General features: G+C 30.3%; 1 protein-coding gene across 5 annotated transcripts in view; it reads right to left on the bottom strand.

Moving 5' to 3' along the window:
* Positions 1-19,287, bottom strand: part of LOC114936709 (protein abrupt) — a 98,511-nt gene that overhangs the window by 66,714 nt on the left and 12,510 nt on the right. For 3 of the 5 annotated variants that reach the window (XM_029309992.2, XM_029309990.2, XM_029309995.2), the window contains exons 2-4: positions 3,507-3,864; positions 2,784-2,835; positions 63-806 (exon numbers count right to left, since the gene is read on the bottom strand). In XM_029309992.2, coding sequence (XP_029165825.1) covers positions 63-272 — 210 coding nt within the window. In that variant the 5' untranslated portion in view covers positions 273-806; positions 2,784-2,835; positions 3,507-3,864. The remainder of the gene's footprint in view (positions 1-62; positions 807-2,783; positions 2,836-3,506; positions 3,865-19,287) is intronic. The other 2 variants (XM_029309991.2, XM_085490266.1) reach the window with 2 other exon arrangements.

Here is a 19,287-nt window from a genome sequence, read left to right as displayed (position 1 = left end):
TAATTTAATCATCCAAACATTTAGGAAGGAGAAATATGAGAAGAAGAAGAAGGAGCACTAACCTTTAGCAAGTCGCGGAAGTATGGGCTGCAGGCCGAAAGAACGACTTTGTGCGCGGTGAAGGTGCAGCTGTCGCAGGCAAGCGTGACGTCGACAAAGTCTTCTTTCTCTCTCAGACACCGGAATGAGTTGAGAATGCTGAGGTGGAAGTCGTTCCACCTAAGCGAGTACTGCTGCTCGCCACCGCTCGACGAGGACGAAGAGGCCGCCATGGCTTCCGTCCCCTTAGGACTCGCAGCTCGCGGTGCTATCGTGTTCACTCCTCACAAAGCCACCCTCAAACACCCTCGCCTGTCTTTCGATTCGCACTTTCACCGTAGCCGTAGTACTGAGTGCCTCGACCGTACGTAAGGCTTGTTTGTTCCACAGCTGACTAGCGCTGTTGTTTATTGCGACGAATAATTGTACCCGATTGTCATGGATATCTTTTTTCTTTCTTTCTTTCTTTCTTTTTTTTTTTTTTACTTCACGCAACTGTTGCGACAAGAAGCAACTTTCCCAAATAAAAGCAGGTATAAGGGAAATTCTGGTTGCTCTAGGTTGATGTGTTTCATAATATTGGTCTCATGATAAAAATATGTTTGGAAGAGAAACGCACCAGAAAATTCCTCGAGATTACACGTTTCCGATACTAAATTCAATTATTATATTTAGCAGGTGGTTAGGTATATTTTTTGGTGATTTAGTAGGCTCTTGAATCTCTTGCGGTGAGTGGACGATCATCCGTTTATTTTCTCTGCAACATGCTTGTCGGTAAAAAAACAACTAGTTACTATATGCATAATATAGAATAAATAAGTAGAAATTTTTTTAATCAAGAAAGATCATATCATACTTATAATAATGATGTATCGAATCAATGATATTAATCAATATATTAATATAATGATATGTCTTTAAGTGATAAATTAAGCTATAGACTGATCGAATCAAGTTATTAATTAAATATCAATGTTCTTATATATTCAGCCGACAACTATTTTATAAATAACAGAAAAATATCATTTTTCATTTTTCCTTATCTTGTTTTTTAATCTTTCAATATACATATTTAAACTTCCGTGCTATATCTATATTTAATTAATTTTATTATCAAGTTTGCTGCATGCGCTCTTGAATATGACATTTGTGACTTTTCATAATTGTTTTTCCAAAATGTGTAAGCTTTAATATGATAAAATACATTCAAAATGGTGTTAAACAGACTAGTTTATTATAATTTACTCGTTACGTATGTATAAAATTATTGATAATTCATGCATATAGGCTTGAAACTTTTATGCAGTACTCGGAAATCGAAGATTACATTTTTAATAACCGCACCGACTGGCCAATCGCTCATGAAAATTTAAATATGTAATTCGTAACGGACACATTATGCATTACATTTTTAATGCCGGACTCATCGGAGACGATTAAAATTTAAATTTTAATGCACGTGTTCGTAATGAACAAATTAAGTATTATCTTGCCAATGTAAAATTCGCTGCTAATGGAATTGTGCAATCGACCTTAGCGCGCGTGCACAATCGTCCGGTATAAAATATTTTTATGTTTATTTCGTTAACCTTTTGTTAACACCATCTAAAGTTGTTTGTGCTAAAATCATAAAAGCCATGAAAATTTTTCGATAAAAATAATAATAACTCATTTAATATTGTTACGTTCTTTGTAGCGTAAATTTTATGGCAATTAAAAATGCTACATTAATTTAATATATTCAAAGACATGATTTCCATGATTTATTACAAAAGATTTATTACAAGAGATATGCATTTTGATTTATTAATTAGTTTAAGAGAAACTTGTACTAGCATTTATTTTACTAGAATATTATTTAAAAAATGTTCAATATTCAATAATTATATGTATTCATATAATAATACTAATTTGCAGAAGTGAAAATAAGAAAATTAATGTTGTATTTTGACAAAGAAAAATGAAATATTATTTATTATAATAATGCAGAAATAAAATAATAAAAAATGAGAAATAAATTAATCAATAATTAAAAAATGAGTTGAATGTATTTTATCCTTTTGCTATTATCTTCGACTATAATAGTTGTCTGCAAAATCATGTATGGGTACTATAAATTTCAATTTTTTATACTTAAAACGTTAATTATTAAAATTATACTTTGTTTTCATAATAAAACTTTCACTCTTTTTTATTATATTAATATTATATAAAATAATGAATAATAAATCAATAAATATTTACTTATAAATATAATTGTAATAATAATATATAATAGAAAATAAAAATATAAACAAAATATAATAAAAAAAATAATATATATAAAAATAATAAGATAATAATAAATATATCATAAAAAATAAATAGTAACTGTAAAAATAAATAATATATAAAAATAATGTAAAATAAAACTACCAATAATAATAAAATAAATGTTATTTATTTAAATGTTTGTAAAAATTAATTTATTTGTTTTTTTTAAATAAACAATTTATCGCGCTTCAATTACTATGTTGTGTTTTGTATTGCTACTTTTATTTTATATTATTGATTATATTTAAGAGAACCTATTAATTTATACTATTTATTTATTTAATTAAATTAAATTATATTATATCTCAATGTTATATTAATATTATATTACAATTAACTAATGTGTATATAAAATCTAAAATATACTATTATTTTATTATATGAAATATTATATTAATATTATATAAAAAATAAATAATAATATATCTTACAGATTTTTGGTTTAATCGTCGTTTCGGGCTTCTGTTTTCTTTAGTCCTGGACCTGGAAATTTGACACCTTTGAGAAAACTATGTATTATGGCAGTTAGTTCAATTTATAAGTTATTGATATAACAGATAACAATAAAATTAATTATATAATATTAATTGTTATTTTGCGTACATTTCGAATTGCTTTCTCTTTTTTTTTTACAAGAGCACGAGAGTGAGACATCTGAGAATTGAGAGAGTACGAGTAATCATAGAATCTTATTTTATAACAATATTATAATTTTATTCTATAGCAATAAAAATAAAGGCTCTCGATACGAAATATAAATTTGAATAAAAGATAGAACTATTATTTGCTGAAATTAGATATTCTATGTATAGAGTACGAATTTTGCTTGGTTACAATATCAAGACTTTATTTGAATTAAATCTCAGTTCGAGACTTTTAATTCCAATGATCCACTTTGATCTTCCTAAAGATACGAATAAAAATATCGGAGCAAAATCACTTAATTAGCAATCGAATCTGAGTCTTTCGCTTTCTTACAAAATTTAAATTTACTCTTGTCCGTAAATTTATTATATAAATTTTGTAAATTGATGGTTGCATGAAAATATTTATTTTTCTTTGTACATAACTTTTTCCCTTTATTTTACTCCTTAATTGTGTGTAAATATTTAATTTGCTCTTTGCAGATATTATTCAATTTTTAAAGAGCTTACCCTGGAAAATATTTCTTCTTTCTCTGTTTCTTTCTTGATGTCTAATTCTTCCTTGGAGATATTAGGATATATTCCTTTTTCCCGCATACCGAAATACTTGCAGCTTCTGTTCTTCAGCTTCTGTCTGATTTAATAGTCAGACACAATATCATGTTTGCAATGCACCAGGTCTCCTGCGTCGCGTTGTGTTATTTTGACATCTAGAGTTTACAATGTAAAATATTGTTTAGCCCTTTTTTATGATTCTAACAATAGAAGCATTTCCTTTCTATTCTTTGCTCCTATTTTTTCTCTTTTTCTCTCTTTCTTGTGTACTTTTTCCGTCTTCACACTTCTTTTGTGTTCGCTTTCTTCTTTTCTGTAATCAGCAATCAATCAAGTATACGTTAAATGATTTGAATTTGACGTTAAAGAAATAAGATGAGAATAATATATATATATATATATGTTTCTCGCATAATTAAATTTCGAATCAATAGACTGATTGAGAATCACTGATCTTTCTCATTAATTATTGATAATAAAACGAATAAAGGATTCAATACTAGTTAAATTGGACTCTCTTTCTTGATTTATTTATTATTGCATACAAATGAAGAAAAGAAGAAATAAATAGATAATACCACTTTATATCAGTATCTTTCTTGCTTGGATTATTAACAGTTCCACTCAAAAAAAAAAAATCAGAGGAAATAATGGCGATCGAAGGAAAAGCTCGTGCATTTATAAATATCCAATTTTACTTGATAGTGCAAAATTGTGTTTGTTACTAATGTATTATTAATTTATAAACAAAGTATTTTAATATCAAGTTTTTGACCAGCAAATACTTCAGTCTCGAAAATCCAAATTGTGATTCATTTCTTAATCATATAAATGATTAGATTTATTGATATCAACCTGTCTATGGCTAAAATGCCTCGCGACAGAATCTCCCGAACATAATCCAGTTTACGATCATTTTATTCGCACGTTGCACCTTCGGGTGTCCGAAATGTGTCCGACAGACACCTAATTTTGCACCGCTTTTACTGGCGTCGCATCGCGGCATTTAATGCGCGGTTGGATGCACACTCGTAATGCATTTCTCTCTGTAATATATATTCTATAACGAGCCAAGTGAGTGAAGAACGTAGAAGACTCGTGGTCTCATTAAATTAAATGAACGATTCAAAAAGATTGTTCCGTCGCAATAATTTTGCAGGAATCATTCAATGTCAGGTGCAGATGCATGTCCACCGGTGCATTCGTTGCATTTCTCAAATATATTTATGCATCGGGTTATAGTGAAAATTATTACACTCTTATTATTCATTCTTTTTCTTTTTTTTATGATTTGATATTTATACAATTATAAAGATGACATATAAATTTATTATTTTTACTCCTTTTTTTTTTATTAATTTTTTGCGTAAGATTTTAAATAATAACCTGACCAAGAATGATTAATGTATATTAATTTAAAAAATTAGGGGAAAAAGAGCAATTTCTAAGAAAGTATTGAAGATATCATATGTGTATTATCATCTACAATTGTACGACGAAATACGAAGCTACACTTGCATTATACGTAGAAGGATCACCGATGATATTTTTCGTTTACAAACAGCTCTAATCATAAATCATTTACACTTTATGATCAGTATGAATGTTTCTTTCTACTGTACATCGGTTACCAAGATGTTCATCACATCGCTCTCTTAATCCTATCCACGTTTCTTCGCGCATTCGATTATCGCGCGCGTCATCAATTGAAGACATGGATTTACATCAGACTTCCGCTCTAGAGGCCATATACATTTAGACATATATGGTTGTTATATTCAATCTGCTAATTATTTTTAAATTTATTTTCTTGAGTATATTTATCGAGTGAATACAATTTTTCTTGTCGATACAATTTTCCACGCAAGCGTATAATAAAAAATGTGCAAATTAGCAATAAAAATTGCAGAATGTAACTAAACACAGTGCAGATACTAAACACATAATATAAGAAAGAGAAAAATAAAAAAATTGTATTACACGAGTCACAAAGTGTTAAAATAAATATCGATAATCCCTAATTAAATTATTGGATTATTTGATGCAACTGCAACCGACGAAATAATAAATAACATTAAATAACAAAAAATCATAAAAAAATTATTAAAATTAATAATATATAAAAGCATCAATAACAAATGCTCTTAGTTTACAATTTATTTTTATAAGTATGTATTAATTAATTAAATAAATGTAGGATTTATATAATTTAAAGTGACATGAATAATATTTCTTTTTTTATCTCTCGGGTTTCTAGTTCATCAATTTAGTTTCCATTAAAAATGAATTTTTCGTGACAATGCACGATGCTTATCAAGAGTTGGCTATCAGGACAAAAACTTGACCATACATAATATATGACTGTCTTCTCGGTTTTAATTACAAAAATAACTCGTTGATAGTGATCGCGTTGTTTCGCATTTCCGCGTATATAGTAACGCTTTGTAAACAAGGTATCGTAAAGTAATGCATATATTTGGTCCGGCAAAAGCGACCAGGTAGGTAATGTTATTACGACGCACGTGTCGGGATTCAAAAGCGCGTATGCCGCAATAATTATGCATTACGAAACCGCCGCAACGATTTCGCTTATTAGAAAGCGCTTATTAGCTGCCGATCGGAAATCTATCCGAAAAATATATGGTAATTCGAATATGTATACAAATATGTCAATCGCTGTAAAAATAATGTCGCATTACGTTTTAATAATTATGAATTTCACCAAAGACACCAATATATACTCATTGTCTGACAGCTGTCAAATAATATTTTCATAATTCAGTATTTTGCAATGTAAAAAAAAGTCTTGCGGTCTGTTTACTTAAAATTGATCACAACGAATGATGTAAGCGGATTTTCTTATGTCAAACATTTGAGATCCGTGCAATGTAATATTTTGGGATTTTTAGGACTAGATGTTTACATAGGATATTAAATTCTTTAGACTTATAACCATGACACATTTTTTTGGATTGTCAAATTTAAAATACACCTAGCCTAAGCTAGGTTTCATTTGACAAGCGGAATGCTTATGGTATCATTTTATTGTTCACAAAACAAAAGATATACAGAGTGTCCGGTAACTAACGGATCAATGATTAAGAGCGGATTCTCTGGCCAATTTGGAGACGATTTTTTCTTAGCAAAAATGTTGAGAAGTCAATAATTTTCGAGTTATAAGCGATTGAAAAAAATGGGTTTTTTGAAAACTAAACGTTTTGGAGTTAAAAGTCTAACATAATTACATTCTTCAGTTAATTTCAGGTAGAGTTTACTATAATAAAATTTTAATTTGAGGCTTAGTTATAAAGATACATAATGACAAATATTGGAAAGTTGTAAAAAATGATGACCTTTTTCGACATTTTCGCTGAGGAAAAATCGTTCCCAAATTGACCAAAGAATCCATTTGTAATCGTTGGTCCGTTAGTTACCGGACACCCTGTATATCACAAGTGGAATAAAGTCTTCTTGGATTCTTATAAAGTAAAATATCTTTATGAGGAAAAGCGTTTATATCAGGCAAAGTATCGGTCGCGAGCAATCACATATTATAAAACTGAGATAATGACAGCGGTTTTGCAAACGCATACTTAGAAAGCGTTACGCGTTTGCGGAATGCGCCTTATCTCTATCTTTCTTTTTACAATCGAATTCGAACTAAACACATTTCACTCAACCGGCTTGCATCTTTCTACGGTAAAATGAACTGACAGGTGAGCTATATAATCACGAAAGCAACTGCTGATACTACTGTACGCAAACATTTATATTCGCATCATCGATCATGTGTTCAATTCGGAGCAACCATGTGTGAGAATCGGGAAGAAAACAACAGCGAATTATTAAGTTAAATTCGATTTCTCGAACAGATTATTATTTTAATGGAAAATATATAAATGAAGAAAATATTTAATAAAGCTTCAGAAATTTTATATTTATTCCAGCAAAGGATAACATTAGGTTTTCTCTCTCTTACCAACTTGGCGTCATTAAACGTCAAAGTGATGTCACTTGGATGTTTAATGACGTCAAGTTGGTAAGAGAAAACCTAATGTTATCCTTTGCTGGAATAAATATAAAATTTCTGAAGCTTTATTAAATATTTTCATCTAATCCACAATTAATTTAATTCGTATTTTCTTTAATGTGCCAATTTGAAACAATTAAGTGCCGAGAAATTCGATTTCTCGAATAGATAATTATGTTAATGGAAAAATATATATACGCAGGAAATATTTAATAAAGCTTTAGAAATTTAATATTTATTCCTGCTAAAGGATAACATTCGGTTTTCTCTCTCTTACGAACATGACGTCATTAAGCGTCAAAACAACGTCACTTTGACATCTAATCTACAATTAATTGAATTCGTATTATCTTTAATGTGCAAACTCGACAGAAATAAAATTTGACATTTCAAAGTTAGGTGTGAAATATTTTAATTTAAATTTCAATTAAAATTAACGTCATTATTATTCTGAAAAAAGTGCAATTTTTCCGCCACGAAAATCGTGCGCTTATTTGATTCGAGGTAAAACACACACACACACACACATACACACTTTCTCGCTATCTCTGGCTCGTCTGTCTTTCGGTCAGATGTTTACCGGCTTGTGAATGTGTAAAATCGCGGGAACGTAAAACACACAGAGCGTGTCACGCACAACAGCGTGTGTGCTACCAGCATTCCATTGTGCCGTATGAATGAACTACGCCGTAGTCCGGAAATATATTTCGACTGATCGATAGCACCCGAACGACACGAACGTGTCATCGAAACGCACAAATATAATTTCAGCGTTTGTCAATTGACGGAAAATGCGAATTACGCGCCCCAAATCGTTCCTCGCGCTTTATATTCCTCGGTCCAATTTTCATGATTTGCTCCAAAAAGCGAATTGAAATTTTTGCTCTCTTCGATTCTTCAGGACGTCGTCCTTAAGAACAAAAAAAACGCAACTGATTTTTCTTATACGAAGCAATAAAAAATAAATAAATGTTATTTTTATAAAATGCTAATTATGCACATATGTTTGAGATAAAAAAAACTGAATGAACCAGTGAGATTTTTACTTTCCTCGATTTCTTCAGGACGTCGTCCTTAAGAAAAGAACGATATGCGCGCATCAACTTATATCCACAATATGCAATATTAATATCGTTATGGTATCGATTTTTCGATGCAACTGATTTTTCCTGTACAGGGCAATAAAAAATAAATAAATGTTATTTTTATAAAATACTAATCATGCGCATATATTTGAGATAAAAAAACTGAATGAACCAGTGGGATTAGATAACGGCAATGACTATGATAATTTTAATGTTGCGTAAGAGATTAATTTCAAGAAATATATATATATATATATATATATACACAATATATCGAGCTCTCGGTAAACACATTGAACAACATTGATTAATAATGCTGCTTAAAATCAATTACGATAAATCACTTTTAACCGGAAAGTCGGAGGAAGACCTCGAGTACTCATCCGCTTTTTCTGCCCAACCGGCGGTTGCTTTGCATATCGTTGTGTATACGATATATATATATATATATATATATATATATATATATATATATATATATATATAAAGAAATATATCCCGTGCGCGCAAAAAGCCCGCGATCTGCATATGTCGTTAGGAATGATCGATGAACCCATCAGTAAAGTCCGGGTAAGCCGTCATTAACGCAGTCGCTTTTTGCTCGCAATTGCGGGCGAATACTTCCCGACGATTCTCCTTGCCAAATTTTTGCGCGATTTAACGGCCGTCCGACGAAAATTGTCTGATTTGCCGCGTAAAGAAATAACGAAATCGCCGTATACAAATCATTTGCAATTTAATCCTTCATACATTATTTATCATCCTTAACGATCATCGCCGTTCCTCACGAGCTTTTTCAAGATAAGCTATTTTCGCTCCGATTCCACTCCGATATCGATAGTTTAGAGATAAATCAAACGAAACCATTTTTTTTGTATTTTTAATTTCTAATGTGTGGAAAAATTAAGGAAATATATTCAGCGCTAATTATACGAGGGCCTTAATTTTCTTAAATAAATTATAATTCTTTTTGTGGTTCAACTATACTCGAAATATTTTTAATTTCCGAAATATATATTTTTCTAAAAAAAAAAAATTTATATGTATTATAAAAAAATATTTAAAATACCTTGCAATATTATAATCCTTATAGAAAATATTTATATATTACATATATGCGATTAACAAAAAAATTATTATTTTAATCAACTTATCAGCGATACTTTTCAATGGATTGCAAGAACAAATAAAACTTGTGATATCTGTCCATTTCCTCGTTTTATGATTCGATCTCGCGTGCAAATTTGCATACGTTGAATTTCATGTGACGGATCATTTTATTTACACATTGAACACGATTACATCGATATGAGATGCATGGTCAAGAATTATAGTTGAATGACAGTAGCATAATAATAAGTCTAATATCATCACTATCATCATGATCATTAACAGCAGCATCAACATTATAAAGGACAGATAATTTTTACCTTCCAATGCATCGTCATCCGTCGCATCGTTGCACCGTCGGATCATCTGCATGAATATGTGTGAAGTTATATCGATGCATTTAAGTGTTTGGCAATTTTGGGAGATAATAGCATTCTGGATTGGATCCTTCCTTAATTAGAATCTTTCGTAAATGCGTATCGATTGAGTATATTGATGAAGAATAATGATTATCCTCGGAGAAATTCATTACGCGAGATTGACTGTGAGGATGTATATCATTATAATAAAGAGAGATGTATGTAAGTGTATGAAAAACGACACAATTTGTAGCAATTATCGAGACATTGATCTGTATAGAGAATTTTTCAGCCTAACATCGAAAAAATCTATATCTGCAGACTAGAGAAATATGAAGCTTAGTTAAATCTTTCACTTTTCAGAAAAACTTTTGTTGATCTTATTGAATTGTTCTAATCTTATATCAATTTTAACACAATACTATATTAGAATATTAATATAATATTTTATCAATATATTAATATAATAATATTTTATTAATATATTAATATAATAATTATTAATATAATAATATATTAATAAATAACATAGCTACTGTATTCAATTCTAGAAATGATGGTGTATTTCGTACAATTAATGTCTGACGGTGCCAAAATCCATACTATAGATATTTGACGTTTCTAATTTTGCGCTAATTATTAGCTAGACTATAAATATAAAATTTTAAGAAAAATTTAAATCTTTTTCGTACGGCAAGAGATACCATAAAGAAATTTAATTTCGCAAAGAAATGCAAAAATAAATCAAATTAATAAAATCATCATTTTTTCAAGAAATGCGAAATGCAAAAAAAAAATAAATTTAATCTCATTACCAGTGTTTGTTGTTATCTAAATAAAATTATATAAATGATCATCTAGATGAAACTTTGGCGTCATTTTATCTTTATATAGATAACAAAAATATGTATCATCTATATCTGCATCTTAGATCAAAAAAAGTATCATCTATATTAAATTATTTAGAATAATGTTCAGATAATTTGATTTAAAGTCATAAAAAATACTAAAAATTTATAAATAAAAATATGAATATATTTTTATATTCTTATTTATAATTTAATTTTTTTATAACTATGTGTTTATATACATAAGCAGTTTTAAAACTTACTATTTAGAAAATTATCTAGATAAATCGCCATATATATAATTTTATATTTTATCTAGATATATTTAAAACAAAATCATCTTCATCTTTATCTAGCTAATTTTAAAATCATTTAAGCACAACACTGCGCATTGCTAATTAAAAAATGCACAGAGAACACGCAAAAAGTTGCACAAAATATATTAATCATACATTATAAATTAATAACGTAAAAATTTATCGATCCCAAGATCTTTATCGTGACCCGCGAGCATGTCGTAATTTTCGTTCGGGAAAGGAATTTAAGTACGTTAAGCCGAATCGTTAAGTATCGGCCGCATGTGCGTAAGGGCGCGGTATTAATTTATTTTATGCGCGCTCGCGTGCACCGGCTCACACATGCACACGCGATCGCGCGCGTTTCCTGATCGTATATACATATATACACCCGGTATAAATGCCAGGTTGACGACCCTTAATAACTCGGTGCGTTCTCACTCCGCGATCGGATATGGATCTCATATCGGCCAATTAGGAGACGTTTAGTAATGAGGATGCTGATGAGATTCCGATGGATCAGCCGACGATGGATCGGCTGATATTCGACGGAGATAAGTCACGTGGCCGGAAATAGCTTTGTAAAGGAATTCGCGATGCGCGAGGTATTGCTTCCGGATGAAGATAAACGAGATGCATAATTCGCTATTAACAGCATATCGATGAGAGATCTAAAGATTCCGATGCGAGAAATTCAAACGTAAATTTATTAAGCGATAATTTCATGAGTCCGTAATCAGTATGTGTGTAAATGCTAGAAATTCTTTTTTTTTTTATATAAATACTAACGTTTATATTATATTTTGAAATAAAAATAGCTAAAATGTTATTCCGATATATTATTCGCTAAGCGCATATATAACGTAACGATGCATTAACTGCATTTCGAGTGTAAGCACGGTAAATGCGGGGACACCTTAAATATTCCACGTAGGCAACGAAACCTTGACGTGACATACATTATTATCAAATACGGCATCATACCTGAAATATGTTAACTTTAGCTTTTATTTGACACGCCTGCCTGATGATATTTTAATTTAAAAGCATCGTTAATAACCAATATAATTACGTTCTAACAATTTTATATTGCTCTTTGCACATTAAACTTTTATCAAGATGCATATATAACGTATGCAAAAACAAGGAACGAAAAAAACGAAATAATCGTGTAAAGAGCGCAAATGGGCAAAACTTGTAACGTAACTGACGGCAAGGAGCGAGAAGAGAAGAGAAAAAGTGCGAATAATCGCTAAAAAAAAAAATACACGTGTCGTTCGCAGAAAATATTATTTCTTTGAAATTATTTTTTTTTAGAAATTTGAAAATGTATATTTAAATAATTTTTTTCTAAATTTATTCCTAGATCACGAAGCTTGACGTAACGTGAAATAGAAGGAAACACACATGACGTAGCACATATACGAGAGTGTAAATAATGCGAGATCGTTCTTATCTCACCGGCTCGTTTCGTATAATGTGGGACACCTTATCAGAGCCAGTCTGCTGCAGAAACTGCTGCATTTTTATCCGCGAAACAGAGAGATTCGCGAAAGAGATGAGAGACCGATAGACGACAGAAAAAAAAAAAAAAAGAAAGAGAAAGAGAAAGAGAGAGAGAGAGAGATGACAGATCTGAATTAAGATCGATTACCGCGAGCGCGTCGACACGAGTAATTTATCAACGAATGCGTGTTTACGCGCGCGGCCATCGCGACGCATACATTTCGCATTTACTATGTGTCATCCGTATTTACCGCGTATTTATTACATTGTAAGCCGACAGTAACCGTGCGCTTCCGCCGTCCGTCGCCGCCGGATAATCCGCGTTCGACATTCGTTATACGAGGTGTCAAAAAATTGCGCACCATCGAATTTTCTGGTCAATTTGGAGACGATTTTTCCTCGGTGAAAATCTCGAGACGCCGATAATTTTCGAGATATAAATGAAAATTGAAAAAGAGCAAATTAAATTTTGTGGTCAAAGAGATGCTGCCGTTGTTCTGTTTTACCGACTTTAAGTTAGGTTAGGTTCACTTTTTATTGAATATACAGATTGAAAAATCCTCCACAATGAAAGTACTGATAATAATAAATGCGAGGCGCTGTCCAGCAACTAATTTTTGCTGTTATATACATAATTAATTCAAGCACGAATCTTTTGATACAGGCTTTTAATCTCATTTTTATTACTTCTGTATATTTATTCTTTCATGTCATCTCTGTTGGGAGTGCCATTATTTTGTGCACAAATAAACTGCAGAATTTTTGTATAAAATAAGTACTTATTATTATGAGCTGATGCAAGAGGCCGATAAAAAAACTGTAAATTTTTAACTTTCATTGTTCTTTTATACGAAATTACAGCGCTTCCCGTTCATTATTATCAGTACTTTAATTGTGGAGAAGGATTTTTCAATCTATATAGCCAATAAAAAAAAAACCCTTGAACTCAAGATCGGTAAAACAGTTATGGTCAGCATCCCCTTAGAATATTAACAAAACTAGAGCTTTTACTTTAATAGAATTTTAATTTAAGATTTATATAATTACAGAGATGGAAAAAATTGGGACATGCAAAAAATGATGACTTTTCTCGATATTTTCGTGGAGGAAAAATCGTGCCTCTAAATTGGTCGGAGAATATCTGGTGGTGTACTTTATATATGTTTTTTCAGTTACACCCTATATATTCTCGATACGAGAATTTTATTCACGAGAGTCGGCGTATATTTGACGACGAGAGAGAAATTCTACGATCGTGACGCAAACAATCTATAAAATAGATTATTCCACGAAAATATAATTTATCCGCATTTCGCTGTTTATTTTTGTCAATATTTGTAGGCGAAAAATAAAGAACAATTTGTGGCGTAAAACTGATATTGCAAGCAGGTATATCAATTTGTAAAGGAAATGTGCAAATTTGAATTAACTCTTTCGACAAATGATTTTAATTGAAATAAATATTTATATTAAAAATTTATGTTATGTAATTTTTGTGTTTGACAATTCGTACTAAGAAATCGAGTCGAGATCGATGGATCGCAATATAATCGCGAATGTGTTTACTGTTCAGCTATTTTTTGTTTATTCACCGAATATAAATTTATCATGATTGTAATACTTGCGTGATGAAGCAATCAGCTAATTTAAGCGGTTAAGTAATATGAATGATGAACAACTTTATCACAAAAACTTTACTTGGTAATAAATACAAAAATACATTAAACATATATAATGTGTATATATAAAGAATTAATTTATATAAAATATATTTATAATTATCCGTATTTATTTTTTCCTTAAAATATATCTTGATATGTGGTGGAAATTTAAAAAGAAATTGATTTAAACCATTGAATGTATCGTTTTTTGATTTGCAAAAATAAATTCATTAACTTTGCCATTCTGAACGAATAGACAAAATTAAAAACACGTTTTTCGCTTTAGGAACAACTTTTAGATCTCTTAAAAAGATATCGACTATTTTATAATAATATTTTCATTTAACTATATTTATTGGCTGTACAGAATGAAAAATCCTTTACTAGAATTAATATACACATAATAACAAATTCGGGCAGCTATATATACATGTATAATAAAAACCCAAAAAAGTTAAATAATTACACATCCTTAACAAAAGTTTAAAGAATTATATAACGTTTCTTCTCTCGCGCGCCTGTGAGAAAATCGCGAGAAAATCGCGCCCGATTCCTGGAATTTCAATCGCGAGTGTCCACTTGTGCATGCGCAATTATCCGAGCGCGCATAAGAGCGAGATATGCATAGATATATATCCGGAATAGATCAAGACGAGTCGAGATTGGGTACGTATCACGGTAGGTATGCCGCGAATTCGAGGTGTGGCACTGCTCCCTCGCCTCTCTCCAGAGGGAAACTATTCCTCCTCGTGGGTCCTCATTGACTGCCCACTCAAGGAGAGTAGTATTGTGAGGCAATTAGAGTCGCGTACACAGATTCATCGACGTTGCGCACAGGCCACTGTCTCCATTCCTCACATTCTCGTCGCTCCTTCCTCGAACCGACGCGACTATGCGAAATCTCGAACGAGTCGAGAAAGTAAACTCCTTCCACGTGAGAAATTCTATCGCGATAAATTATTTTTATTTGCCTCAAATAGTTTTTTTTTTTTATTGTCAAATGTCTCGTAAATTAATTTGTAGCTGGATTAAAAATTTAAGGAATTAAAATATGCCTCACGCTGTTACAAATATACTAATTAATTTAATTAATGCTCGAACGAATCGAGAAAGTAAACTCCTTCCACGTAAGAAATTCTCTATCGCGATAAATTACTTTTATTCGCCCAACATTTTTTTATTGTTAAATGTATCGTAAATTAATTTGTAGGTGGATTAAAAATTAAAGCAAAATTAAAATATGCCTCGCGCGCTATTACAAATTTAATTAATTCAATTAATGCTCGAACAAATCGAGAAAGTAAACCCTTTCCACGTGAGAAATTCTATCGCGATAAATTATTTTTATTTGCCCCAACATTTTTTTTTATTGTCAAATGTCTCGTAAATTAATTTGTAGCTGGATTAAAAATTTAAGCGGAATTAAAATATGCCTCACGCTATTACAAATATAATTAATTTAATTAATGCTCGCACGAATCGAGAAAGTGAATTACTTCCACGTAAGAAATTTTATCGCGATAAATTCGCGAAATATTATTTTTTATCGCCCAAAATTTTTTTTATTATCAAATATTGTAAATTAATTTGTGGTTAGATTAAAAATTAAAACGGAATTAAAATATGCCTTACGCTATTACAAATATAATTAATTTAATTAATGCTCGAACGAATCGAGAAAGTAAACCCCTTTCCACGTGAGAAATTCTCTATCGCGATAAATTACTTTTATTCGCCTAACATTTTTTTATTGTCAAATGTATCGTAAATTAATTTGTAGGTGAATTAAAAATTAAAACAAAATTAAAATATGCCTCACGCTATTACAAATTTAATTAATTCAATTAATGCTCGAACAAATCGAGAAAGTAAACCCTTTCCACGTGAGAAATTCTCTATCGCGATAAATTATTTTTATTTGCCCCAACATTTTTTTTATTGTCAAATGTCTCGTAAATTAATTTGTAGCTAGATTAAAAATTAAAGCGGAATTAAAATATGCCTCATGCTATTATAAATATAACTAATTTAATTAATGCTCGAACAAATCGAGAAAGTAAACCCCTTCCACGTAAAAAATTCTATCGCGACAAATTCGCGAAAAATTATTTTTATTACCAAAATTTTTTTTTATTGTCAAATGTATCGTAAATTAATTTGTAACTGGATTAAAAATTAAAGCGGAATTAAAATATGCCTTACGTTAATACAAGTTTAATTAATTCAATTAATGCTCGTATCGATATCGATGTGAAAGCTTCGACGAGCAATTGAATGTTCTACAATATTATCCAATTCTAGATACTTCATTATTTATAATGAAAAAAATAAATAAAAAAGAGGAAAAGAAAGGAAGAAGGAAAGAGAAAAACGAACGTGGCAAGATATCTTTTCAACGAGGAAACGAGCGGAAGCTAATGTGAAGTATAGTAATTGCATAATAAAGGAAATCGAAATTGCCTCATTCCGAGGACGGCGCGTGTATCACGATATGCACATCGTCATTTGCATTCACTTAAGCGTCAGTGCTTTTTGCAAGTGGCCTTTGTGCGCACTACTAAGCAAAGAGAGTACAAAGTCGCTTATTATACATGAAGTAGTACCGGATATTAATTGGCGTGATTCTACGTGTCGACAGTTTTTTTCCTCCGTAAAATGTATTTTCGCGTTGCATCGACTACGTCGCGTATGCACGACCTTACATCAGGATATGCAGGTGCAAGGCGAAGAACGCTGCGCAATGGCCGAAAACGTAAGGCAGGGACACGACAAAAAAGAAAGGTACAAAGAAATAGGAGGGGATGTCAGAGAAGAGTCTTCAGAAACACGTTGCTCTCTCACGACCGTCGAGCAAATGTACATTTCGAATAATGTAATGGCAATGAATCGTCAGATTTTATAATATATGTTATATCACTCCGTACAATATGTTTTTTTTTTATTACATTTTTTAACGGAGCGATAATATAAAATTAACGTCTTTGAACTTTTATAAAATTGTTAAAAGGGGGTTTGAAATAATAAATAATTATAGAAAAAATTTTTGTAAATATTGTTTGATGAAATCTACTCATAATAAAAATGAGAAGAAATTATAAAAAAATTATTTCCTTTAAGTTCAATTTTATTTATGATAAGTTTTTTGTAAATTATATAGTATAGATAACACTTTGCGATAAAGTATATACGATATCTTAATGTGTCTACGATGTTTATCCAGCCGTAGCGAAAGATCAATATACAGAGTGTCAGTTCGAATACTTGAATATCTTAAATACCTCACTTACTTTTAATAATGTAAAAAAAATGTTATAGAAAAACAATATTTATCTGACAGATAAAAAAATGTTATAATCAATCAAAAATTATTCATATTTTTCATTTTTCTCCAAAACTTAAAAATGATCGACTATTTTTTAAAAATAAAATCACGTGTCATTGTAACAGCTGAGGTTGAAAACCAAATATCTATGAATCTTTATGCAGAGTTGTTTCCATCGGATATTGATTTCTAAAAAATGAGTGTTTTTTGTCACAATATATTTAAATATTATTTATTATTATATATATTATTATTTTTCTCTAACATTTTTGTATAATTAAAGATATTTAAGGCGCTCCAGTCAAATAGAACACCCTGTATATGAACATCAATAACACGAAATTCATCGGTGAAAATTTTCGTGGTATATTGAAAGTGAAAACGCATTTTCATATGGTGTACTATATATGCAGCGAGTGCACTTTACAGACGCACATTTTCGCGTCCGGGAAATCCTATAACGAGGCTCGTATTACGAGCGCCCTTTCATGTACTGCACCGCGATAGGTGTGAGTGTGTATATGTGTGTGTACACATCTCCGAGGGTAGTGTATGAAAGATACAAACGAAAAATGTAAAATGTCGAGAGAGGAAAAGCAGGACGTACTCGTATTACAAGAGAAATATACAGCGCTCTTCACAAACAATACCGACAATGTCGTATGATACCAGAAATATTTTTTTAATAAGAAACAAAATGTCGTTAAATCTTTTAAATAACTGACGAGATTATTTGTTTGTAAAATAAAAAAATTTTAAGAGAAAGGTTAATTTGTCAGCAATATGAAAATTGATAAACTGTTCTCGAAATTTTATTAATTGGAAATGTCTTTGCGTGATTCATAATATATGTATTTTACGTTTACATGCTTAAACATTTCTTATAATTATTTAAATAATTATTATAATTTTAATTAAATGTCATTTTTATGTTTCAAGTATCAATTTAATAATTAAAAAAATATATTATGCATTTGCATAATTAAAAAATTGTGTTTATTAATTAATTTAGAATTATTTAAATAAATAAATAAATCATACTTGCGATAAATATGACTTATCTAAAATTTTGTTTGCATAGAAGCGCATCTATTGCACATGCTATCATGTGTCATACAAAAGGTTCTTTAAAACATATGACAAAAGTGAACTTAAAAATACATTTTTTGCGTTCGAAAGGATGCAGTTAACAATGCATTCTTTTGAAACGTATTATAAGGGTCTTAATACAACTTTGTGTATAGCTTAGTATGACATTTATTGTATTACAAAGTAAGATTTTCGTGACGAGTATAAATGTTCTGTACTAACTCTTTTCTTTTCGTGACTATGAGAATGACCGTCGGCTAAATCTAAAAAAATTTCTTTAGAAAAAAAATATTTTATTATCAGTCAGATACTATTATGCAAACTATTATTTTTGCTAAAAAAATATACAAACTGTCAATATAACGAATTCTGAAATTATTAATATCTAAATAGAAAAAAAAAATATAATTATTATATGCATTTTCAATAT

The sequence above is a fragment of the Nylanderia fulva genome, unplaced genomic scaffold (genome assembly GCF_048542155.1).
Source record: "Nylanderia fulva isolate GAGA-0341 unplaced genomic scaffold, ASM4854215v1 Scaffold12, whole genome shotgun sequence".
Classification (NCBI taxonomy): Eukaryota; Metazoa; Arthropoda; class Insecta; order Hymenoptera; family Formicidae; genus Nylanderia; species Nylanderia fulva.
This window is presented reverse-complemented; position numbering and strand designations above follow the sequence as displayed.